This window comes from Nelumbo nucifera, chromosome 4 (assembly GCF_055504915.1).
Source record: "Nelumbo nucifera cultivar China Antique chromosome 4, China Antique-T2T, whole genome shotgun sequence".
In the NCBI taxonomy this organism is placed as follows: Eukaryota; Viridiplantae; Streptophyta; class Magnoliopsida; order Proteales; family Nelumbonaceae; genus Nelumbo; species Nelumbo nucifera.
The window spans coordinates 18725468-18750760 of record NC_142652.1 but is presented as its reverse complement, the minus strand read 5'-3'; the positions used below and the strand labels follow the sequence as shown (position 1 = coordinate 18750760).

The 25293-nt window shown below is 41.5% G+C and overlaps 3 protein-coding genes across 4 annotated transcripts; 1 reads left to right on the top strand and 2 right to left on the bottom strand.

Annotated features, from left to right (window-relative positions):
- Positions 1 to 1925: 1925 nt before the first annotated feature.
- LOC104598044 (uncharacterized) lies at positions 1926 to 3321 on the bottom strand. The gene has a single exon (XM_010259924.3). The coding sequence runs from the start codon at positions 3319 to 3321 to the stop codon at positions 2221 to 2223; it is 1101 nt and encodes a 366-aa protein (XP_010258226.1). The 3' UTR covers positions 1926 to 2220.
- A 1296-nt stretch (positions 3322 to 4617) lies between these two features.
- Positions 4618 to 12857, top strand: LOC104598045 (uncharacterized). Of its 2 annotated transcripts, XR_735290.3 has the most exons (3): positions 4618 to 5608; positions 12353 to 12403; positions 12513 to 12857. XR_735290.3 is itself a non-coding variant. In XM_010259926.3 (2 exons), exon 1 carries the CDS (start codon positions 4618 to 4620, stop codon positions 5584 to 5586), a length of 969 nt encoding a protein of 322 aa, XP_010258228.1. In that variant the 3' UTR covers positions 5587 to 5608; positions 12513 to 12857. The 2 variants fall into 2 exon arrangements, 1 of the variants encoding a protein (XP_010258228.1); XM_010259926.3 differs by lacking the exon at positions 12353 to 12403.
- A 924-nt stretch (positions 12858 to 13781) lies between these two features.
- Positions 13782 to 25051, bottom strand: LOC104598046 (putative small nuclear ribonucleoprotein F). Its single transcript, XM_010259927.3, has 5 exons — positions 24892 to 25051; positions 19251 to 19338; positions 19132 to 19169; positions 14723 to 14787; positions 13782 to 14182 (listed from the first exon to the last, which is right to left on the bottom strand). Exons 1-5 carry the CDS (start codon positions 24895 to 24897, stop codon positions 14113 to 14115), a joined length of 267 nt encoding a protein of 88 aa, XP_010258229.1. The 5' UTR covers positions 24898 to 25051; the 3' UTR covers positions 13782 to 14112.
- Between the last annotated feature and the right edge of the window lie 242 nt (positions 25052 to 25293).

Sequence of the window (25293 nt, the reverse complement as noted above, 5' to 3'; positions counted from 1 at the left end):
ATACAGAAGCTTCTAAAGGGAATATCTCCATAGAAACAATATTGTCTAAGGCTGTGTTTGGTTTGAAGGAAAAAGTAGGGAAAGGAAGAGAAAGGTAGGGAAACCTTTACAAACCTTGTATAGATTTCCCTACCTTTCCTTTCCTTTCCCTACTTTTTCCTTCAAACCAAACATAGCCTAAGGGTTCACAAATGGAAATCAAATCTCAGTAGTATCCTTAAGGAAAGGCTCCTCCTCTACTTCAGCATGCCATTTGAACATAGAAAGATGACCTGATAGTGAACTTTACAATATTCACAGGAAAGAATGTGGGCAGGAATACCCCCAGAATGTTGTCATTGCTGAGTAGTATATTATACCAGCTGACCCAGTCTGAATCTGCTGAATAGCATCCACCATTCATACCTAATCACATACAAGTTGCAAAAGACTAACTGTATTGCCTATGTAACAACTCCAAATCACCTGGGAAAGAAAGTGGACACTCTAATCCTGGAAAAAAGCGATATCATAATCATTTGAGCCCTGCCACTGCCAGAAACATTCTGGCATTGGTTGTGATGTAGGCACATAGGCAGGGCTTAGGATGGCACCACGTGGCATCGAACGGATGCAATCCTAGCCGTCCGCTGTCAACCACCTCCAACCACTCCCAGGGCAAAGTCGAGTATAAATAGAGATCCCCCTCTCCAGGTAAACCACCTTGCTCGCTCTTGCTCTTTAGCTCGTCGTCCAAGCCCTCCTACGTGCTTGACTAACTTGACCGTCAAAGTCCCTACCCCTGGGATAACACCTAGGGCCTCTGACGTGTATTCTCTTTCTCTCAAGATCGGACACATCGACTTCAGCTAAGGAAGCAAACTTACCTTGTTGCCCTTGGCCCATCCTTGGTAGCAATAGGTAGGGGTGGATTCAAGCCGAGCCGAGCCGAATAGTACCAGGCTCGAGCTCAGCTAAGGAAGCAAACTTACCTTGTTGCCCTTGGCCCATCCTTGGTAGCAATAGGTAGGGGTGGATTCAAGCCAAGCCGAGCTGAGCCGAATAGTACCAGGCTCGAGCAAGAACCTTGAGCTCGAGCTCGACTCGAGTCAAGAGTTCATAAGCTCGAGCTCGGCTCGGCTTGTTTTATATTTTATAAAACTATTTTATAAAAATAAAAATTATATATATATATATATATATTTTTTTTTTATTTTATATTTAAAAAATTAAGAATTATAATATTTTTGTTATATATTATATTATATATATTAAATATTTTATATATATATTCGAGCCAGCTTGCAAGCCTCACGAGCTGATCTCTAGTAGGCTCGAGCTCGAGCTTGAGCTCGACTGAAATCAAGTTGAGACGAGCCGAGCTCGAGCAACTCGTGAAAAGCTCGACTCGTTGCCACCCCTAGCAATAGGTTGCATAAATCATGTTTGATTGTTCCAACCATCCAAGAGTACATCCACTTTTTCAAAGCCGAGACCTTCAAATCATTTCTTTCATAAGAGAAGCAAAATCAATACAAGCATTTGCAAGTAGGCCTTTGTTTCTCATAGACATTAGCAGACAATGTGGTCCAACATACAAGCCATCAAAACTGCTGGTGTGCATTATCAACTTAAACCCAATTTAATCATTGTTATACAAAAATAATGAAAATAATCAGAGATTTCAAAAGGAACAAGTTGCTCATGTGTTTCGATGACCATTATCCATACTTCAGAATTAATAAAATGATGGTGCATTTTGACAAGATTCCATCCATAAAATTTATTGGACATAGAAGTACTATGCCAAATTGGTGAAAGAAAAGAAGATATACACCTCACAAAAAGATAATTCCAATGGAAATTTTGATCTATTATTTTGAAAGATGTTGAACTATGGTTGCAATGTACTTGTACAGAAACAAAACAGAAGAATGAACCTTTACGAAACAATTTGAAGTAACCTTGTATTGTTTTGATAGCTGGCAAGAAAAGAAATACATTGTATACAAAAAAGTGATATTAATTGTGTCCAAAATTCCTTCCATATGATCAACACCATTGCAGTAATAAGGCCTTTGGATGTTTCTGTTTTCAGAAAACTGAAGCAACAGCATTAAAAATACATGCCAACGAGTAATTGAATGATAATCTAAGAGCCTCTGATGACTAATAGTCAAAAATCCACCTTTCTCATTAAGAAAAAAGAGGTTGAGATAGAATTAATTGTGTATGGATCTGTCATTGAATATCAGCTGATCCAGAGGGAACATCCATAACTTCCAATGGGGTGTGATGCTCTCCCTCCAAGGCTTCAATACTAGAAGATCTACAAGTGAAGTAGAACACTGCATTCATCATAGAATCCATAAGCACCACAAATGAATACATAATCACCAGAAGAGGACCTTCCCATATCCTGGAAGATCCATCTCCATAACTTAGGGTCTTCACTCGATGCTCATACAACCCCTCCACAAAGGCCATTCCCATTGTTGATCCAAGAAAGATCATAAGACCGACTTGGGTCTGGCCCTGAATTAGGACACTTGATCTAAGCAAAGCCTGTGGGCCTGACACATCCTCCAAAACAGAAATTACGATTGCAAGATTGCAGATGATAATAGCATTGGCAAAAAGAATGGAGAATACTAATCCCACCATAATAGCTGGATAGATAAGTAAGGTAGATGGAAAACCTGCCATAAAGAACATGTTGCAAATAGCAACCATAAGAAGAAGAAACAGGGCTAGACAACCCACAATAACCATGCATGCCCATACATATGTTGAAACCGGACGTTTCCAGATCTTGACAATGAATGCAAAGAACTTGGATATATTGAATTTCTTTCTGGAGTATGTGCAATCTACAGAGTACACAATGGCAGATTTGGATAATAGCAAGAGCGTGATGTAGAAAGGGAAGCAGAAAGCGGCAGAGAGAGCCATATTTGATAAACGTTGGCATGACTGTTTAATAGAGGGGTCCAACGGCAGTCCACTTGACTTCGCAACTAACAAAAGTCTAGTACTCAGTCTCTTTAAAATAGAATGATCAACTAAAACATTAGAGAGGACTACAGCAGAGACGGGGCAAATGAGCACTGCTGCAATCATCATGAAACCTGGGGAATTGTAACGAAGGATCCTAACAGTTTCCCTCAAGATCTCCAGTGCACCCATGGAATGAAACTGTTGATCTGAGCCAAGGCTCCTACGGATACCAGTATCCGTTGATTCCAGCTCAATGCTCTGCAAATGTGATACTTCAGAGCTTCCATCATTCAACAACTCTGAATCAATTTTACAAGAATGCTCACAAGAGACCTCCATCTTCATCAATATCTTCAGAAATTCAATAGTTCTAGTTATATGATTAAAACGGTAATAGGAGACCAAATAGTCTATCGGACTCGCAACAACGAATTTCCATTCCGAAATTCAAGTATAACCATCTTTACTCTTTGAGTTCGGAACTGAATTTCAGCAAACAAGAACAAAAAATGAATGAGCTTTTCTCCATTAAAAATCCTTGACTGTAGCACGAAAAGAACTACAAACAAGGCCAACAAGACAAAGTATCCCAACAGTAGAACGTATACGAATCCAAATTCTACAGTTTCCTCTGTAAATCAAGGGGAAAAATGGTTTGATCTACATAGTCTTTAACACTAACAAAGGCAAACGAGCATGCGAGATCTAGATCTGGAAAAGTGAAGAACCTGATCATTTCACGAAATCGATGCATTCGGTGGCCGTAGAAGTGAACTCGACCTTATTAACGGCGTGGCTGCAATGCAGAACACACGATTTCAGATTTCGGAAGTAGTGGAAAAAGAGCGGGAGAGCGACGCCATGGCCGGTTTTCAGTCGTATTCACGTGTATCAGTTCACTCGCAGGGACTCGGACGTATTGAAGAGACCTTCCATGGCGGAAATCCGTCCGGAGTCGCAACTATAAACAATGAGAGGGAGAACTGAGAATACACCGAATCTTCGCTCTGCAATCAATCCAGCTCTGACGGGATGGACTGACGACTTTGGTCGTTCGGCGTTGGTGGGGCTTCTTCTCTTTGAATGGTTAATTTTATACGTAACGGAGCTTCTGTCGGAAACGGGCTTCGTTTTCCAAAGTTCCGTTATACTTGACGGTTACAAGTGTGAATAACAAGGAATCAAGGAATTGATCCTTAACCGTCCGATCTGTCATCTGTGCCTATGAGCGTTCACATGGATTGCCCAAAACCACTGCGGAGTGACGAAATCAAAGCCTTCGATGGTATTACCGTGGGCCCATCTTGAATTAGACTGCTTTCGTTTATCCGGTGAGAATGCGTTGTGCGCCCCGGCGCTTCCCAGAAACTGTTATTCCACGAGAATGTTGAAGAATCACATCGTTAGATCCCCATAGAGATTGTTCTGTTAAATATTGTGAAAAATCTAATGGTGTATAACTAGTAAGGACTATTTATTCAGGTAGGCTAAGAAACATAGTATCGTCCAGTCAACCTTTCCTTCCCGGACGTTTTCTCTTTCACCTCTCTGCATCACTGCAAGTTTCTTCTTCCTCTTTTCCTTGTGAACTGTGATTCTTCTCTTTGGTTTTCTTCCTCCGGCATCGATTCGTTATCGGTGATGGCGACACTGATGGTTGATTTCTGCGGCGTGTTGTCGGAATCAAATAAGATCGTGAACGCTCATTCCCGCCATTTCCTGGCCCTCTCGGTGCTATTCCTTCTCCCTCTCTCCTTCTCTCTCATCTTCTACCCGACGTTCCAACAGACCGTCACCGCGCCCGATACGAGCCCAACCGAAACCCTCCTCCGTTACACTCCGGAACAGCGATTCCTCATAAAAACCGTCGTTCTGTGTCTCCTTTTCACCTTCGGAACCTTCATCCTCTCTCTCTGCGCGACAGGAACTGTCACGTACAGCGTGTTCCACGGATTCTTTGGGCGACCAGTGAAACTGATATCTGCGATCAAATCACTGTCGAATTCTTTCATTCGCCTGTTTGTAACGATTCTCTTCGCTCAAGTTATCGTCTTGTCAATAGCTGTTGTTCTGGGCCTCGTCATGTTTTTTCTGATTAAGGGGATTGGATTTCTAGGATTCGATGTCTCGCAATCTTCGACTTGCGTTACAGTTGTTTACACGATTGGCTTGGTGGTTTTAGTTTTAGTGGCCGTGTATTTACAGGTGAATTGGGCTTTAGCTTGTGTGGTCGTGGTGGTGGAGTCGAGTTGGGGAGTGGAGCCTTTGAGGCGGAGTTCGTACCTGATAAAGGGGATGAGAGGTGTTGCAGCTTATCTGTTGCTATTTTTTGGTTTAATTTCTGGGTTGATGTTGTGGGGCAACTGGGAACCGATGAATGTGGGTGATTTGAAGGATTGGATGTCTGTAGTGGGGACTGTTGTTGGTTCGGCATTTATTATGTTAATTCTGCTTCATAGCATATCAGCGAGCACTGTGTTGTATATGCACTGTAAGGCGTTACATGGAGAGCTTGCAGGGGAGATTGCAGAGGAGTTTGCGCAAGAGTACGTAAGCTTGCCATTTGATGATAAGAAGGTTCCCCATGTCGTGTTTGTTATCCAACCATGAGATGCATGGAGCCGGTGGATTGGTATCCTCTTTCTCTTCTTCTATCGCTCTTTTTTCTCACTCGGTATCTTCTCTATTTATATAAAGTTGGTTTGCTGGGATTGGGATTCATATATGTCATTAGATTTTCTCGTGTTACTTGGTATTATCTGGCTATCAATGTCTATAAGGGGAGTGCTAGTTTCAGTAAATGTTTACTAATGACTTTACACACACACACACACACAATAATACAAATTCCACGAGTTCGAACTTCGAATTTTCTTTGTATTGTCTTTTTTTTACTGTTGTTCTAACATGTTTAATCTAAGGATAGGGAATCTTTTGAATTTTTTGTATGCACTAATCAGCATGGGGAATTGTGATATTTTGCACTTCGAAATGGAAATTAATGAATCCAAGTTCTCTTACCTAGTTCATACTTCATAGAACCATAAACAGACTGCAAAAAATTAGTCTCGAATTGTAGGTTTAAATGGTATTTAATTCCAAATCGGTTTAATATCATCATCTTTTCTTTTTCCCAAGTTAAGTATTTGTATGGAGAACTGTTCAACACTGGAACAGGACTTCAGTTGCATGGTTGGATAGCCACCTACATGACACATCAAAGCAATCTAATAACTAATTAGCAAGTATTTCACACTTAATACCGTCAAGTATGTTGAAATTCAGTTTTCCATAGAGAACGAAAATGATAACATGTTTACTATGGCACATGAGAGGAGGTATAGGGTATTGTTTTTAGTTTTATTTCCATTAGGCTGCTGCTAATTGGTTTTGAAGTTTATTGATGTTTCAAATCATCTTTAGGCCAAGATTTTAAATGATTTCTATAAATATTCAATATAATTAGATTTTTTTGGGAAAAAAGTAATTTCATTTCAAAACAGAACAAAAGGAAAAAGGAGGTTGTACAGGCCAAACAAAAAAAAAAAAGAAAACATCCTCCCACCGTTTACAAAAGTAAAGCATTCCTGCTATACAAAAAGACCCTATTCAATCCCAGATTTGGCTAAGCCATCAGTTACAACTGAGATCCCTAGGAATCCTTCTGAAAATGCAATTCAAAGAAGCTGTGATTTCCTTGATTTCGTTGAGGAAGAAGTCAAATCTCTGCAGGCCTCCCTCCTCACCACTCATCCAGCTTATTACAGATCTAGAATCCTGTTCCACCATGGTTGAGGAGATGTTGTGGAGAGCTGCAAATCTGAGACCCACTATAAGAGTTCTCATTTTCAGCTTCTGCAGCATCAACCTCCCCTAGAGGCTCACTAAAAGCCCAGACCACGTCACCGTGAGATCTGAGAATAAGCCCTCTAATACCTCCCCTTCTCTAATGGCCCTCACTGCTTCTGCAATTGTCTTCAATTTGAAGAATGAACTCAGAATGAGATTTATGGGGAGGAGAAATCAACCTGACTGGGAGAACTGGAGAAGATCTCAGAATTTTCATACTTACTTGCTGATGTCCAAGAGGTGATCATCACCAAGATCCTTCCTTTTAGGCCTTCAAGAGAGGTCCTTAAGTTTTCAAAAATTCTTTTGTTGCTTTCTTCCCAGATACACGTACTGCATGGATGATGGGCTTTCAATAGAAATTGCCCCTGAAACCCAACTTGCATTCATTCCTTTTGCTTGATAACTCTTCCACTAAGTTCCATGGGGGAGGGGAGGCAATTGAACCTGTTATATCTAGTGAGATCAAGAAAGAAGTGCTACAATCTATGAGGAACCTCACAGTTGATGAGAAGATGGCCAATGGGTTCCCCATCTTTCATACACATAATACAGACATGGGAAGAGATATAGAGTTACCCTTTTCACATCCTAAGGTTTTTGTCATAAGTATTTATACCTTCACAAGCCACCTTGGTGCCTCCCAGTTGAAAAAAGACACTCTAGGAGGAACCACACAGAGCCAAGTCCTTTTGTTAGGGAAAGAGGAGAATGAGGAATCCTCCACTAGTCTCTGAAAATAGGATTTTACAGGAAAGGTGCCACAGGTGGAGGGAGAGTAGATGTGTTTGTCAGGAATAGAAGGGGCTACAAAGATATTAGAGAGAGAAGAGAGCAAGGAGGAAATATCAAGGGATTTGGAATCAGTCAAGTTGTCAAGGGCCAAGGCTCTTCAGAAACTGAAGTTGTAAGAGATACCATGGTATCTTCTAAGGACTACTGAGGAGACCAAGCTCCCTTTATCCATTATTATCTGGAAGAGGTTAGGATAGGTGATAAAAAGGGGTTGTGGGCCTAACTGAAGGTCATTCCAAAACTTAATCTGATGACCATTGCCAAGGCTATATCTCAGATTCTCAAGAAAGGGCTAATGAAAACAGAGAGTTGAGTTATCTTTCCAAGGGTTAGATGAGAACCTGTTGAGGAGGAGGTTGCAGTCCCAACCATTCTTGTTCTTCCTATTTTTGCTTTTGATACTGAAACCCAGAGAATGCTATATTCCTTTCAGACAAACACCCCAGCCCCAAGCCTCTCTCCCTTGGCCTACAAACCTTCTTCTAGTGTATCAAGTGATCCCTTCTTTCATCACCACCTTCTCAAAGAAAATCTCTCTGAAGTTTTTCAATAGGATTTCTTACCCTTGCAGGAGCCCTAAAAATAGAGAAGTATTATGAAGGGAGGCTTGAAAAAGTTGCTTTGATGAGGGTAAGTCTGCTGCCTTTAGAAAGGTAGTTTCTTTTCCAAGAGTCAAGTCTCTTCTCTCAATTTTCAACAACTGGATCCTAAAAGTTGCTGGCATTAGGATTCCCCCTAGTGGCATCCTAAATATTTTGTTAGGACAAGTCTCTATCCTGCATCCCAAAATAAGACCGAGTTCATTCATTTCAGCTTGAGAAATATTGATTCTTAATTAAGTGCATATAGGTACTATATTTTGTCAATAGTCTGGTTTGGTCTCATGCAAAGTATAGGACTGAAAATCCTTGTAGGACATGCTAGAATAGCATGTACAAGATGTACAAGAACATTTTTCTTAAGTCTTAAAAAAAAAAACAGTAGAGTATTAACTGAAAGCTATTATTGTGTACAAAAATCAAGATGCAAGTGGTTGAAGGAAGGAGATGGTAATACAAGATTTTTCCATAGTTTGGTAAGTGGAAAAAGGAGGAAGAACATAGTTGAAAGTTTGGAATGGAATGGGGCAGTGCTAATAAGAGAGGAAGAGATTGCAAAAGCTTTTGTTTTAAATCCATTTATGACAGCCTCAGTAGAGTAAGAGAGACTCTAACCGACTTTGAGTGGCATGTTGGAGAAAGGGAATTGTTGGAACCCCTGGAAAGACCATTTGAGGTTCAAGAAATAAAGGAGGTAGTTTTCTCTATGGAAAGATCAAAAGCCCTGGGCCCGGATGGATTCACTATGGCTTCTTATCAAGACTGTTGGGATTTCTTAGGTGATGACCTAGTGGAGGTTTTCTTGGAATTCTTTGAAAGAGGAAAAATAAACACGGGTGCAAATGCTACTTTCATAGCTTTGATCCCTAAGAAAGTTCCTACAGTTCAGCCCAAGGACTTTAAGACCTATCGATCTGATTGGGAGTCTGTATAAGATAATTTCTAAAGTTCTTGCACTAAGACTCAAGAAAGTCCTCCCTTCCTTAATCTCACTGAATCAAGGGGCCTTTGTGAAAGGGAGACAAATTATCAATCAGATTTTAATAGCCAATAAGTGTGTGAATTACAAAGAAAGAAAAGGAGAAAAGGGTATGATCTGTAAACTTGACCTAGAAAAGGCTTATGATTTGGTGGATTGAGATTTCTTGCTAGAAGTGTTGAGGAATAGAGGCTTTGGGGAGAGATGGTGTAAGTGGATGAAGGGTCGTATTACCTCTTGTCACTTCTCAATCTTAGTGAATGGAGTAGCTAGGGACTTCTTTCCTGCAAAGAGGGGCCTTAGACAAGGAGACCCTTTGTCACCTTTCCTCTTCATAGTTCACCTTAGTGGTGGATGTCCTAATTCTAGGGCTGATTCAAGAAATATACAAGGTTGGAGAGTTGGGAGGCAACAAGTGATTGTCACTCACCTACAATTTGCGGATGATATCATTTGGAAGGGGAAATTGAGGAGATGGATAATTTGAGATTGGTGGTGATGCATTTTGAGAGAGTCTCCAATCTAAAGATCATTTGGAACAAGAGTTGTGTAGCGGGGGTGAAGTTACGGGTGCATTTGGTGGCTAGGGATTTAGGTTGTGAGGTAAGTGGTTGGCCTCTGGTATATTTAGGTTTGCCCCTGGGGGGGAAATCCTAGACAAAAAGTTTTTGGTACCCAATTTTGGAAAGATTCACTAAGAAGCTAGCAGGGTGGAAGAGAAATTATATCTCACTAGGGGGTAGAATCACTTTAATCAAGTCCACTCTAGCCAACCTTCCAGTGTATTTTCTGTCTACCTTTAAGCTTCCTACCAAGGTTGCCAATAAGTTAGAAAAGCTAATGAAAGACTTTCTGTGGGAACCGGGTGACTCAAAAAAGGACCATTTAGTAAAGTGGGAAGTAGTTTCTAGAATAAAGGAAGCGGGGGGGTCTAGGCATTGGCAATATCAGATTAAGAAATATAGCTTTGTTAGAAAAGTGGTTGTGGAGATTTCCTTTGGAGCAGGACAGTTTGTAGCACTTGGTGGTGGAAAGTTTTCACAGGATGGCAGCTAATGGATGAGATGTTGGCATCAACCCTAGGGCTTCTCATTTCTCCCCTTGGAAAGAAATTATTGGAGTATTGCCTTTCTTTCAGCCTTTCATCAAATTTGATGTGCGCTCAGGTAATAAAATTCTGTTTTGGAAGGACCTTTGGTTTGGGAACACCCCCTTAAGGATAGATTCCCGGTAATGTATTCTCTTTCCCTAAATAAATTCAACACCATCTCCTCACTTGGTGTGTCTAAGGGGACTTGGGATTTGGGTTTGAGAAGAGGGTTGAGGGATTCAGAATTGGCTTCTGCAAATGAGTTGTTCACTGTGTTGAGTTCGATTTTTCCTGCCCAAATAGTAGAATTTGGAAAGAGTCTTCTTCAGGGACTTTCTCTTGTTCATCCTTTTTCAACGCCTTAGCTCAGTCTTCTATTGTATATGTCTCTTTTCCTGCTAAAGAAGTTTGGCATTCTCCTGTGCCGCCAAAGAGTAGGGTTTTTTTTTTCTGGGAAGTGGCTTTTCAAAAGATCAATACTATAGATGTACTTCAAAGAAAAAGGCCAGACTAGTGCCTTTCTCCACATGACTATTACCTTTGCTTAAGAAATGGTGAGATGGCGACTCATCTTTTGATTTCTTGTCCTTTTGCTTCTTATTTGTGGGATTGGTTCTCTTCTTTGTTTGGTTGTAGATGGAATCCCCCCTTGGGTGTGCTGAACCTTTTTTACTCTAGTTTCTTCTGACAACCAAGGAAAAGAAGCAGGGTATTGTGGAGAATAACAAGAGCAGCCATCCTATGGCCAATTTGGGAAGAGAGAAACAATAGGATTTTCCTAGGGCAAGGAAAATCTAAGGAAGCACTTGTTGAGGTTGTCACCATCAAGGTTATGCATTGGCTGAAAGTACATCATCTCTTCAAGGACTTCTCCTCAGCTGACTTAATTAGAAATTGGAGTGCTATAGCTGTATCATCCCCTTCCTCCCCTGTGGTACAAGAAAGTTGGGTACCACCGCCTCAGTTCAGGGTGAAGCTAAACTTTGATGGAAGCTCCTTGGGTAATCCAAGTCAGTCGGGAGTTGGGGGTGTATTCAGAAATGAGGAATGTAAAGTCTTGGCCCTTTACTCGGGCCCAATTGGGGTGGGAGATTCATTAAGGGCAGAAATAATGGCCTTACTTCAAGGTTTGAGACTGGCGAAACAATGGGGAATGCAGCAATTAGAAGTGGAAGGAGACTCCAAGCTGGTAATAGGGTGGATGCAATCTGGAAACTTGGGAGTTTGGTCTCTTAGACAGCCTCTAAGAGAGATTATTAGCTTAGCAAGGGAGATTGGGGTGCATTATAAATGGGTAAGAAGGTCAGCAAATGGAATGGCTGACACTTTAGCTAAGCAAGGAGTTACTAGGGAGGCTTTGTTTGTAAGTTTTGTCTTTTTCCATCCATTGTTTAGGTGGTAAGTCTGTAATCTTTTCATTTCTCTAATGAAAGTTACTGTTTCCCATAAAAAAAGGCTATTATTGTGTAGATAAAATAGTACGAGGGTCCTCCTATTTGATAAGGTTACCAAAATAATTCCCATTCCCAATGTCTTTTCTGGAAAATCTTCTCAAAGAACTTTAGTGTCCATCTCTTTTGTTTTTGGAAGCCTCTACTTTGGTTGCAGAGGAACTTTGGTCAGTAGATTTTTAGGGTCTACTCTGCAATCTTACTGTTTGTTACAGTGCAAGGTCATCTTCTACTGCATCAGTTCTCTGCAGTTTTATGTGAGTACTGAATTTACTAGTATTGGTTAGTGAACTTTCCATCCAAATGTCAAGTTAAGGGGAAAAAATTGTATGCGTTCCATGGTATTAAGAGTCCTTGCTAAAATATAAAATAGTGATTTCTTGAGGTGAGGTTGCTTACTTGGGACTCCTTTCTCATATGCATGAATGATTCTCCACCCAATCTGATGTTCAAATATTAATATTGTTATGGAAAATCATGCCATGATACAAGCACTGGTGACACAACAAGTGAACCATATAATCTGGCCTCTGGCAAATAACTGAACTGCTAATAGTATATTCTGATAGTAATTAACAGAACTACCAATATCATGGAAGGCGTTCTTTTGCAGATCTTTATGGAGTCTTAATCCATGATTGCCGATTTGAATGAAAGTAGCATGGTACTTGTTGCTTTTTTTAATTATTATTGAGCATGTTCATTGAAAGTTTGCTGTTTTTTTAACTGGATTTTGGTGATAGTAACAAGATGATACATTCCATTCATTGCAGGTATTTGGGAACTCAACAAAGTAGTTAATGATGTTAACTGAACGATAGATCACCTTCCAGATTGTATATCTGGCGCTGTCTCCTGAATTTTGCATATATTTGTCTGAAGCCTTTTCTGATTGGTGAAGGCTATATATACCCTGGTATAAGGCCTAAACTCATTTAAGGTCCAGAAGCTTATGACAATGTGACTTTTAATTTTGGGTTATATCGTTGAATTTGTCATATATAGGGAACCAAGATAAGATTCTCAGGACCAGAAGTGTGAAGACTCAAAATAACCTGGTACTATGGATGTATATAGCTTTATTAATTTGCTTGCGTAATGAAGTTCTCTTTACCAAATTAGAAATGGCTCAGTTTGGAGAGTACAAATGCAAATATGTACGGTGCAAACAAAGTCCCCCGGATTTTGATTGTAACTGTTCATAAATTAGAACCATGACATCAGCATATCAGTTTCCATAAGTGCGTTATGCCCTGTGTGGCTGTGTAACCGGTCCTTCTTTGTTCTTCCCATCTTCGGACTTGGGGCGCCTTGTGTTTGGTTTCTTGAACTTGAAAGTTAAAAGAAGTTAGGCGCAAACCATCCTGTTTCTGACCATTTTCACTAACAAATTTTAGTTGCATGCCGGGACTGTTTTGCACCATTTATCTTTGACGACATTCTCAGCCATGTGATTTGGATCAATGTTTTAAAAACAGACCTGGAGGCTGGATCATTTTTGCCTCTGGATTATCGGTTCAAGTTCAACTATTCAGTTTAAATGGGTCTCACTCACACACACATAATGTAAAATTATTTTTAGATGTAATAAATGCATATATAAATATTATTTTATATTTAATTTATAATTCTATTTTTTTACAATTTGAGGCTAAAAATGAATTTTTGGGAAAAAATAGCAGGACAAGATACCTTTGGCTTCTTGAAATGCATAGCTCTCGAAAAAGTTACTTAAAATTAAAAAAAAAAAATCACCCCAATTGGTAATCTGAGCACAAAGTTATGACCTTTAAAATTTTGTATTGAATAGGTCAACAATTCAACCACCCAAGTAAGATGATTTTTGACCAAATCAACCATTTTTTATCAAAGATTAGGTTTTTGGAGAAACAGACCCAAAACCATGGCCAAATGGCAATTAGAGCAGTTCAACTGGCTGGACGATGGGTTGAAAATACTGACTTAGATGTGCCAAAATCAATTTACAATAGAATCTATAAAAGATCAATAAATTAAACTAAAAATGATCAAAATAAATAAAATGAACCAAAAATACCTTTGATATTGTATAACATGAACCAAATGAATTGAAAGTAACTTCTTTGAAACCTTAACCTAACGACTCATTACGACATTAGTGAATTGATTTTACTAAGAGTACATCTAGGCCTCCCAAAAAAAACAATTGAGAACATTAGTAAATCATGATATTCCATTTTTACTGATAAAAAGCGCTTTACACTTCTCATTTTCAAAGCTGAACGTCAGTTTAATTAGATAATAGTAGGATCTCATCATCTGACTAGTACTAAGAAATATATCATGATCTTCAAGCAGGATCCGGACGCCATTGAAGAAGCTATTATGCTACTCCTAATCTCGTTCAGCATCTTCAATTTCTTCATCCTCCGGTACACCTCGAAGATAGAGAACATTATTACATCTGATGCAATACAAACAAAGAAAAAGGGTTATAACTCATCAACAGATCAAAAATTATACCACGGTGTCTCTCTAGAAAACAAATACCTAGCAGTGCTAGCCAACAAAATTTTGTGTCGTACATGAACCCACATGGCTGACTGAATTGATACCTATACCGTTTCCAATTGGTAATCTACCACATGGAGTGGCTATGAAGCAGTTGCTATCCATGGCCACAGCATTTTAAGTTTTAATCACCAACCCTGATCCATTTGAAGCTGATGCCTGAGGCCTTTTTTTCCGGGAGGGGGGCAAAACTAAAAGAATGGTTAAAGATGTGACCGACACTCATAAATGGAGACAGCCTACTTATTGGCATGCCTATTTATGCAAATAATCTCGTCTAGGGCGGGAGGTGAAGGCAGGGATATCATTTCCGGTGCTTAACACCACATCATGTTAATCATTCAGCAGTGACATTTACTAATTCAGGAAATATTTCATCTTCATACGGTTCAGTCGAGACACACTACAGAACTATAATTTTGGTAGTTATTACCTGATGAGAATCTCTCCAAGATTTCCTGTGAATTGTCCATCAATATATTCTTCAGTGTTGGCCAGCTGCAGAAAGGAAAATTGATGTTTGAACTATAGCCAGTAACAGAATTCAGTGTTGTCAGACCTGGATCACTTAAACACCACAAAAATTATTGGTCAAGGGTCAAACGGTCCAACCACTGGGTGGATTGACCCAATCATCTAAGATGCTATATGATGATGCACAATCTGGTGCTCCCTGCTGGAGGACAGATCGGACATCAAGCTAGTGAGGTCGCCTGGTCAAGCTGCAAGGAGACAGGTCAGAATGTCTGGGGTGCTTTACCTGGTGTGGGCACTCCGATGCTTAGGTTAGCGAATTGGAGGTTTTAGAGAGAGCTGAAATCAAGATTGCTAGTATTTGAGAACTAAATCGTGCGTACCTTTTCTCTCATGGAGGAGATGAGACATTTATATAGGCAGTTTGGTGTGTGCTTCATGCACCGCATCCGAGATCTCCAGGAAGACGTGCCCGACCGATCCGAAGTCCTCGGAGGTAGTCGTGCACATAGACCACGCTTTGAGGCTTATTCGGTTTCCTCTGAAACATTCGGTTCGAGAGCCAACTTCCGAGAGACCTGGGAGTGACATGATGCATGCAGTGGTCGACGAGCACGTCTCGTAGGTCGCCACCTGGACCCAGTCAGGTCAGTAAGTCCTCAAGGGAGGTCGCTCCTCACACCGAGGTCACCTCGATCGGTACTGACGCGGTACCACAGGTCAGCAAGTCCTCGAGTAGGTCGCTCCTCACGCTGAGGTCCATTGGGCCGGAAACAACAAGGTACTACAGGTCCACCCTGGACGAGATGCCTGAGTTGTGTACGAGGTGCTCCGACTAGTTCCGAGGTGTGCCTCCTTGACTTAGTGGGATCCACACTTGTTTGTGTAGTGTTGAGGTGTCATGCAGCTGTCTTGTCGTGCCATGTGTTGCTAAGTCAACAGAGGGCCAAATCTGCCCTCATCAATTGCCCCCCACACTCGAGTCAAGGTCAATTCGGCAAAGGGTGTAGCTTGTTTGAAGATAAGGCCCGAGGTGACCTGCTCTCTATTTCGCTAGTTGTATGAAATCCTCTCTGAAGTCCTCATTTCCTCTGCTTCTTTTCTTTCTTTGTTTTTTTATCAGGTCAGCAGTGAGACACCTTCGTCCTTTGAGATCGATGTAGTGTAGTAGCGGTAAAGTCAAAAACACTACCAAGCTAGATAGATGAGGGCCGACTTGCATAGGTCGACCTACTTGTTGTCGACATGTTTAGATGTCAACCTAGGGGGCCTCAATGCTGAAAGCGATTTGACTTCCCCTTAGAATTCAATTGGGTCAGGTTGCCAAAGTGGTTACTCATAATTTTGGCCGTCAAAACGATGTCGAGATGTCGAACTACCGATATATCCCAAAGTCGGCGTAGGGGGCCTGCCTTAGCTAAAAGTGGTTTGGCTTCCCCTTAGTAGATTTTCATCGACGTGCACATATTGCGAGTTGGCTCGTCCAGGTCACCAAAGCAGTTATAATTTTGACTGTCAAAACGATGCCGAGCTAGATAGATGGGGGCAGACCTGCATAGGGCAGACTATTTGTTGCCAACGCGTTTCAAGATCAGCTTAGGAGCCTTGATGTTGAAAGCAATTTTGGCTTCCCCTTAGAATTCAGTTTAACCAAGTCACTAAAACGGATGGTCATTCTATAGTAGCTTTAAACGTGACTGCATCTATGTCATCACATAGGATTGACTCTCTTGGGTTTGCATTCACAAGTCAATGGCACTCATTTGCTACTCCTAGAACTACTGGTCGTCCACTCCGAGAGCCATGGGGGCTCACCTTGTGGGGATCACTCAACTGTCTACGGGTCGCCTACCCTCATGGGAACCATGAAAGGTTCGATCTTCGAGGCCGGTTCCACATTCAGCTCGCTGCCCACTCTCATGAGAACCATGGAGGGCTCGATCAAAAGTGAGGCTTTGCAGTCGGGCTGGGAGACAATCTAAGCCAGACCGTTGAAGCTCGCCCAGGCTAGTCGTTTAGTTTATGCCCCCTTGTGATAGTGTCGTTGATACGTGCGACGCTATTGGCATTTGAATGGCGAGTCGATGCCACGGCTGTACTGCGTTAGTCCTTGAACATGCTAGTCGTCTACTATGATAAGCTATAGGGAGCTCAACCTGCGGGAGCAGCTCTACTAACTGCAGGTCGCCAACTCGCACAGGAACCTTGAAAGGCTTGACCCGCAAGGGCGATTGCAGTCCATTGGTTGCCAACTCCCGCGGGAGACATGATGGGCTCAACCTGTAGGGGTGACCTCGCAAATAGACTTGTTCATGGGCCGGGTGGCCCGACGGGCCGGCCCGGCTCTCGGATGGGCTTGAACGTGGTTATAGGCCCACGGGCTTAAATTCGGGCCAAAAAGCCCGACCCGCAATAAATTCGAGTTGGGCTCGAGTTTTGTCAAAATAGCCCAACCCGACCTAATATTAGACTTAAAGTGAGTAATGTGATTATGTCCATTTGAATACTTTTTTTAATTTAAGAATGTAAAACTGTGTTTTAAAATATAAAAGAAAGGGGAAAAAACCATCTTGTAGGCCCATTGTTCATTTAAATAAGAGAAAAAAAAAACTATCTGAATTTTTAATTCTAGTTTGAATAGGGAAAATTGTTTTTTTTTATTAGGTCGGGCTTCGGGCTCGAGCTCGGGATCGTGCCTAGCATATTTCCCTTAATGACAAGTGAAAGCCCAGCCCGGCCCGGCCCATGAACAGGTCTACTCGCAAACAAAGCTGAAAAGTCTTGTCCAGGCTAATTACGTGTCGTGAGTCAACTCATCTAGGTCGCCAAAGCAAGTCTCAATCAGATCGCCAAAATTTTAACATGCCAGTTCGCTCTCAACACCTCGGCCTACATACACCTTGTCACCTTTGCAGTGCTGATCTACAAGGATGGCTCCACAGTCTATTGGCCATCAATTCCCACGGGAACCATTGAGGGCTCGACCTGTAGCTACGGGGCGGCCACAATCACAGTCTATTGGCCATCAACTCCCACGGGAACCATAGAGGGCTCGACCTACAGGGGTGGCCTCAAAGTCTGTTGGTCGTCAACTCTCGCAGAGAGCATGTAGGGCTCAACATGCAAGAGTGGTTTCACAGTCAGGGCTGGGAGATTTTTTCTGGGCAAGGCTGCTGGAACTTGTATGGATCGATCATTCTAATTCTGCCCCTCTGGGGGGTTCCTTCGATCCAAGAGTTGTTGTTGCTTGAGGATGCAATTATTTGAGGCTTAGAGAACGGGTGAAAACTTAGCTTTTGTGTAGCGGTTCCCACAGATGGCGCCGATTGATGATGTATGATCTAATTATCCCTGTTGGAGGACGACTTGGATGTCGAGCTAGTGATGTCGCCTGGTTGATCTGCAAGAAGATATGCCAGTGTCTGGGGTGCTTTACCCAGTGTGGGCACTAAAATGCTTAAGTTAACGAATTGGAGATTTTAGAGAGAGCTAAAAGCAAGATTGCTAGTATTTGAGAGCTAAACCGCGCATACGTTTTCTCTCAGGGAGGAGATGAAACCTTTATATAGGCATTGTTTGGCGTGGACTTCACGCACTGCATCCAAGATCTCCGGGAAGACATGCCTGACCGGTTCGAAGTCCTCGGAGGTATTCACGCACGTAGACCAGGCTTTGTGCCTTATTTGGTTTCTTCCGAAACATTTAGTGTGGGAGCCAACTTCCGAGAGGCCCGGGAGTGACATGATGCATGTAGAGGAGGTCGGCGAGCACATCCCACAAGTTGCCATCTGGACCTAAGTTAGGTTGGCAAGTCCTAGAGGGAGGTCGCTCCTCACACCGAGGTCACTTCGACCGGTACTGACGAGGTACCACAGGTCAACAAGTCCTCGAGGAGGTCGCTCCTCACGTTGAGGTCCATTGGACCAATAACGACGAGGTACCACAGGTCGGCCCTGGACAAGGTGCTGCTAGCCGCCCTGCCGAGGTGCCCAAGTTGTGTACGAGGTGCTCAAACTGGTTCCGAGGTGTGCCTCCTTGACTTAGTGGGATCCGGAGCTGTTCGTGTGGCGTTGAGGTGTCACACGAGTTGCTAGGTCAGCGGAGGGCCAAATCTGCCCTAATCACTATACAATTTTAATATGTTAATGCTAGTCTTGGTTAGTGGCTATTTTTATTGATTCCAAGAGACAAGAATCTGATTCAGCTCCTAGTCTGAATGATCCAATCATCTAATCTGATCTGATCCATATCTGACAACACCGACTGAGTTGATCATTCTATTAGCTGAAGCTAGGTTTATAGCAACAACCTAGAAATACGTATGTGAGTATTAATTTATTGAATGAACTTAAGGAACTTAAGCAATACCTGCAAGTTCATGTAGGCATCAACTGAAACAAGATACCCTGAGAAGGAAAAAAGGACAAAACAAACATAAATACATCTCATGTAACAGATTATAATATATTGCACCAAGAAGAAAGTACCTTTGTATTCCATTCCCCATTTAAGCTTTACAATTACAGGTTTTCCAGTCAGATTGTTCAAGAATGGTTTGGGGTTAACTGGAACAGTCTGCAATATCAAACAACATTTTCCAATAAGATGCAAAAGTATTAAAGTTTGTAAAGTTGAAGTTCAATTATATACATGCATAAATTAAATGGTGCATGAGCATGACCATGAAAAGTGTCTTAAACCAGATGAAGATCGTAAGAAAAAAATTGAATATTTGCATTTAAATGGTATAAACTTTTTAGAGTAGGTATTATTTTTAGTCTTCCATTGGTTGCAGAGGTGATGATTCTAATCCATAGGCCATAGATCGTTCTATTATATGACACATTGATACAAACTAGAAATAGTTGTGTGCTCCAAGAAAATGGAGTAATTGCATGGCCTTCAAAATATTTTATAAGCACATCAAGTTTGTGGCAAAATTCTTGAAGACCTTGTTGTGACTGTAGGAACTTGTTTGCAAATTCTAGGATTTATAATCAACAAAATGATGGCCAAGAACAACCAATAAGCAATCAAAAAAATGACAGCCAACAACCATACATGATGTTTTTTTATTACAATTTGATTTATTTATTTATTTTATCAGCAATTGGTAACTTGAAATTTCATTAAGCGAGAAGTGTATTGAATATTACAACTGACGCAGCTGCAAACCAGTGGGCTTGGGTCACTAAACCTTTCCCACTATTTACAGTAGACAAATTACAAACCCTCTTTTCCTTTATGTGTACAAAATCATAAGACCCCCCAAAAGATCCAACTCCTATTAACCCTTCCCATTTACTGCTGATCTGAGTCCATGAGTATGTGATATCAAGCCCCAAATCTCTTGTTAAAGTTTTAACTTCCCTCATGATACTTCTGTGATGCAAGGTTCCCTTGCCATCATTTTTCCTCCAACCCATTACAACATTCAATTTTCATCTACAGTCGGAGATGAAATGTTTAGTTGACCAGCCTCATTTTTCTCCCTGTAAAATTTCCAATAAAACTCTGCTATTGTAGAATTTCCATAGCCTACTCTGGTGGCCTCAGTCACCAACCATGTCATGATGCTTGGTTGGAGACTACAACAATTTTCTTGTAAAATTTTCCCATAATAGAGCGATTAGCATGAAACCAAGTTCTACACCTACACATTGCTAGTGCACAAGAACTTCAGTGATATGTCAATGCTTTTGCCAACCATGGCACAGAACAAAAACCAAATCTGCAAAAATATACACAAATACATAATGTTACGAGTATGCAATCCCCCCCACCCCTAATATTAATGTTCTACCATCCCTCAACTAGTTAATGTCATCTTAGCATTCATGCTAAAGTCTAACTACCAATGTTCCAAGTTCTAGTTTAAGTTTGCACCAGCTCAAGCCTGGCCTAAGGCTTGACATATAAGTTTGGACTGGGTGCCTTGGGCTGAGTTTGGACCCTGATTTGGCCTTGACCTGAGCCTAAAGTTTGAGTTCAAGACATGGACTTGGCCAAGCTCAACTCAGAAGGGCTCAGCCTGAATACTGACCCTACTTTTCAAACCAAGATTTACCAGCACACCAAGCAATGGCTCCTATTTTTTGTAAGGGGTTTATTAAAGAAAAAATAATTTCCTGTGAAAACCTTATAAATAATTGGTAAAGGAAGACTGAGCTAATCTGTGCAGTGGGAATTAGGAAATGGTTGTACAGTTGAGCAATATGGCAATCTTTACATTTCCAATTCTTTGATTTTACCAACTTATTTGAGTAGACATAACATAATATAGTTGAGAAACTTTTCAGTGACGTCATGAAATTAGCACATAATGTAGGGTAAATCTCTTAAACTATCCTTACTATTTGCGAAATTGACTAACTGTACCCTTACTATTTACATATTGTCTAACGCTACCCCTACTGTTTCTGATAATTGACTAGTTCTACCCCACTGTTAGCATCCGTTAATGCTCTGTCACGATTTGTGCACATGTGACCCCACATGACCTATAAATTTTTTAAAAACCCAATATTACCCTCGTCCTGAGCCCCCACTATCTCTCCATTCTCATACCTCTCTCTCTCTCTCTCAGACCTCCCCTTTCAAACCTTTTTGATATTCTTTCCTCTTTTCAAATGATCTTGGTCGCCTCACTGGATATTCAAGAAGGGAGTATGACTTACGGTCAAATAGTGGCAGACCTATACTCTTTTATCCCCTACCTGAGGTCGATCAACAGGAATTTCAACAGATACAGAAGATTGCTTCTACATTTTGATTGCCTAGGCTTACCCAGATATCAATGAACAACCAGCCAAATCAAGAGGAGGAGATAGAACACGTGTCCAACTTTTGCCCTCCTCGGATTGAGAGATGAAGGATGAGCAACCAACCGAGTCAATTCCTCTATCATTAAATTAACAAAAGCCTCCGATGAGTACTCCATCAAACAAGCCTTCTTCCTATCTCCAATCCACATGAAAAACAACTCTAATCTCTTATCCTTCTCGACTTCATTTGTTTTCTCCATACTCCCTCCAGTCAGCCCAAGCCCTGGTTAAGGTCTTGCTTTTTTCCTCTCTAAATCTAACCTTTCTGACATCAGCAATAACACTTAGCACCAATACTTCCATACTCAGAAGTATTGGTGTCAACCTATAGCCCTGGATGGCAACCACATTGGAGTCAACCTCAACAGCATGAACACTTCCGATACTCAGAAGGTCGGATTCTATAAGGACAAAGATGAATTCGTTCCCATTGATATGCAGAATGGTGAAAACATATGTGCTTGGATCGATTTCGACAGGACCGGTCCCGAGATCAAGGTCACAATTGCTCCTGCAAGTGTTTCTCAACCTTCTAGAACTTTGTTCAATTGTTATGTCAATGAAATATGTGGGTACATATCCAATGAGATGTTTGTTGGGTTCTCTTCATCAAAGGAAACTTCAGGAGAAGCGAGAGGATCTAAGCATGGAGCTCTACTAATAAAGGATTTGACTCTTAGCCTGACATAAACACAACGAAATTTCCAAGTTTTACACCGCATCTTCCACATTCGCAGTCGTCATATTCTGCGGGAGCTATATTAGGAATCGTTGTTTCTTCTTTTGTTGTTATAATTTTAACCTTATCTAGAAGGATTTTGTTTACTCTTGCTCGGGCTTCTTACCTAGCATATTGGAAAAAATCACCTGCCTCACAACCAACGGAACCAAGAACCTGGGCCATAGATATTGAATGGAAACACTTTCGTGAGAAGAGATGGTAGGCTTGATACAGATACAGCTGCTTATCACCCACCTTAGAATCAACCAATTCAGTTCAACTATACCCACCTTAATTCCCTCCTTCAAAACAGATGGAACCAGGTTATGGATTTTGAGAGGGCGGAATGGGTTAGCGGGAGCCTTACGGCAATAAAAAGGGAGAAGGAAGGTGTTGTAAATTCATTGAGGGAAGCTGAAGCGGATTTCGACTTGGTGCAGTTGAAGATGCAGGAGATGCATCACAGGTGAAGAAGGCGTGTCATTGTTGAAACGATTTGCGGAGGTGAACTGCTACAACTGGGGAAGAACTGTCTCAGAACCAAACAGAACGCTTCAACTTCAATTGGGGAAGAACCAAAGGGTCTGCTCTTGCTGTCATTGGAAGAAATTAGTTTTGGCGACGAGGAAAGTTGAGCCTCCGGACATCAGGATCTTTCCATGGCTGATTGCCCATCGGTTGGGTTTTATTTTGAACTTTGAGGAGTAGTGGATTGTCACGGTCTGACACAGGCTTAGCCTTGCCTACGCTTGGCAGGCTTACGTTAAGGGACACCATCATCATTTTCGCCTGTAAGATTTTTGGGAAAAGTGATGTTATGTTCAGGCAAATCACCAAAAGCTTAATGTACTCTTTGAAGAGGGGTGGTCGACCTCCTTGGGTGCCAGACCTTGGCACTCTTAGACCATCACCCCTTGCAGGGTGGCTCTGGTTAATGGCTAGCATGGCTACCAGGGTTCCTCATGGATGCACACATGCTCATGGGGGCAGTGCATGAACCGGCACTGCGCCACCGACACTCAAGGGAGGCTTGGCATGCGGGCCTGGCCTAAGCATGACCTTCACCACGCCAGCCCCTTGCCTAAGCTGAATGAGTTATCCCGTTGCCCATAGCGCACAGGTGTGTTCCGGCCTAGCGGTTGCCTAGCATCATCGGCATACAAGAGTCCCTCTCATCGGCGCCAAGTGGCCTCCCATGGACCTAAAGGAGCCAACACAGTGCCCCGGCCATGCGAACTGAGGTCATGATACAGTGCTACTGAACTTGGTGGAGCCATCACATCGGGTAACTCCTACCCCTAAGCACACAAAAGGCTTGTCCTGGCCTGCCTTGGCCTAGACGCCGCACGGGTTTCTTCCGCTGCAAAACTACCCCCGTGACAAGATGGCAAATTCAGCATTTCATTTCTTTCCATTAGCACTTAACGGCAATGTCAATTTTTAGAAACAGTAAGGGTACTTTAAGACAATATGTAAATAGTAAGGGTACAGTTAGTCAATTTCGAATAGTAGGGGGTAGTTTAAGAGATTTACCCCATAATGTATCAAAAACATTTTGACTGAATCCCACTTAACAAACTTGGTTAAGAGTAAGGATACCCACGCATAGATGAATCCCAAATTAAACTTCTTGAGAGTCTACCAAACTTGAATTCTCTTCTACTAGTTTTCATTTTTTTGGTCCTTTTTTTTGTGAAGGGTGGGGGGGGGGAGTTAACCTATTCCAAGGCTTAATCATTAAGAAACAAGCATATGGAGTAAGGCTGACAGGCAGCAGGAATAAAAATAGTTGAGAAGGTACCAACAGTCACTCTAATGCCAACTTGAAAATCACCACATAATTTTGAATGGGAATAAACATTCTCTAGTAATGGTTTGAAGGACAAAAGCAGTGTCATTTTTTTCTAAGGAATTAATTGGGCTCATATAACTAATCAAGAAGATCCTCCCAAAATTATTGGAAAAACAGGGTGGGTTCGCTTCAACATAAAAAAAATTCAGGTTGAAATACTTGAGTAATTTTACCATGAAATTTTGATTTCTTTGCCATTTACATCGAAACAAGTTAGAAGGGAAGGAAAACAAAGTTTTTCCCTATAAAAGGTATGGAAAAAATAGCTGAAACATTTCACTCTGAAGAAATTTACGTCAATTTTACGAACAAGCAAAAGCAGCTTCAAGAAAATCTCTCTTGTTATCCCTATTTTATGTTTACGAGGTTGAAACTACAGTACATGCAAATAGAATATAATGCAGGTTTGTAGCGGCTTCCAGCTAATGCTGATAACCAATGAAACAGAAAATACAATCATACAACCACAAGCATCATGTTTTCCAACGCCGTAGCAAAATAGCAAAGGACTCAAAAGAAAAGAGAACAAATACTGAAAAGTGAAAACCCTGGTAATATTGCGCAAACCTACCAAATTAAAATTTTGAGCTCAATGGATTTCATGTATCATTGTTTTACAAAATTGCTAACAAAACACGCAACAAAAACAGGGAAATCTCCATACGAAGTCATCGACGTGATTCAAAATAAAAGAAAATGTAAAAGAAAGAAACAACCCTTGAAGCACTCACCGCCATAACTTCTGCTAAGAAAACCCAAAAAAACCCTCGACCGACAAGTTGAGAAGAAGGGGAGCTGCTCACTGCTCTTACTTCTTGTTAATTCCCGCTTACGAAGATTTTAGGGTTTAGCGGGCGGGCATACGACGACAAGGAAGTCAAAACTCAAAAGACCATTGTCGTCATAAACTCTTCATTGACCCGGATGTCGAACCGTTAGCGGTCTACCCATGAGGTTCGTCCTTCTTGTGGGTGGACCAAACGGGAGGCTGGGAGTTATAGAGCCCGTCTGGGGCCCAACTTGGAAGGCCATAAGCCGATGCTATGACGAGATCGGCTACCCAGTTAGCGCGCCCTACAGCCCATTCACTCCGTGCATTTGTAATATCTCCCATGACAAGCACGGGAGATGTT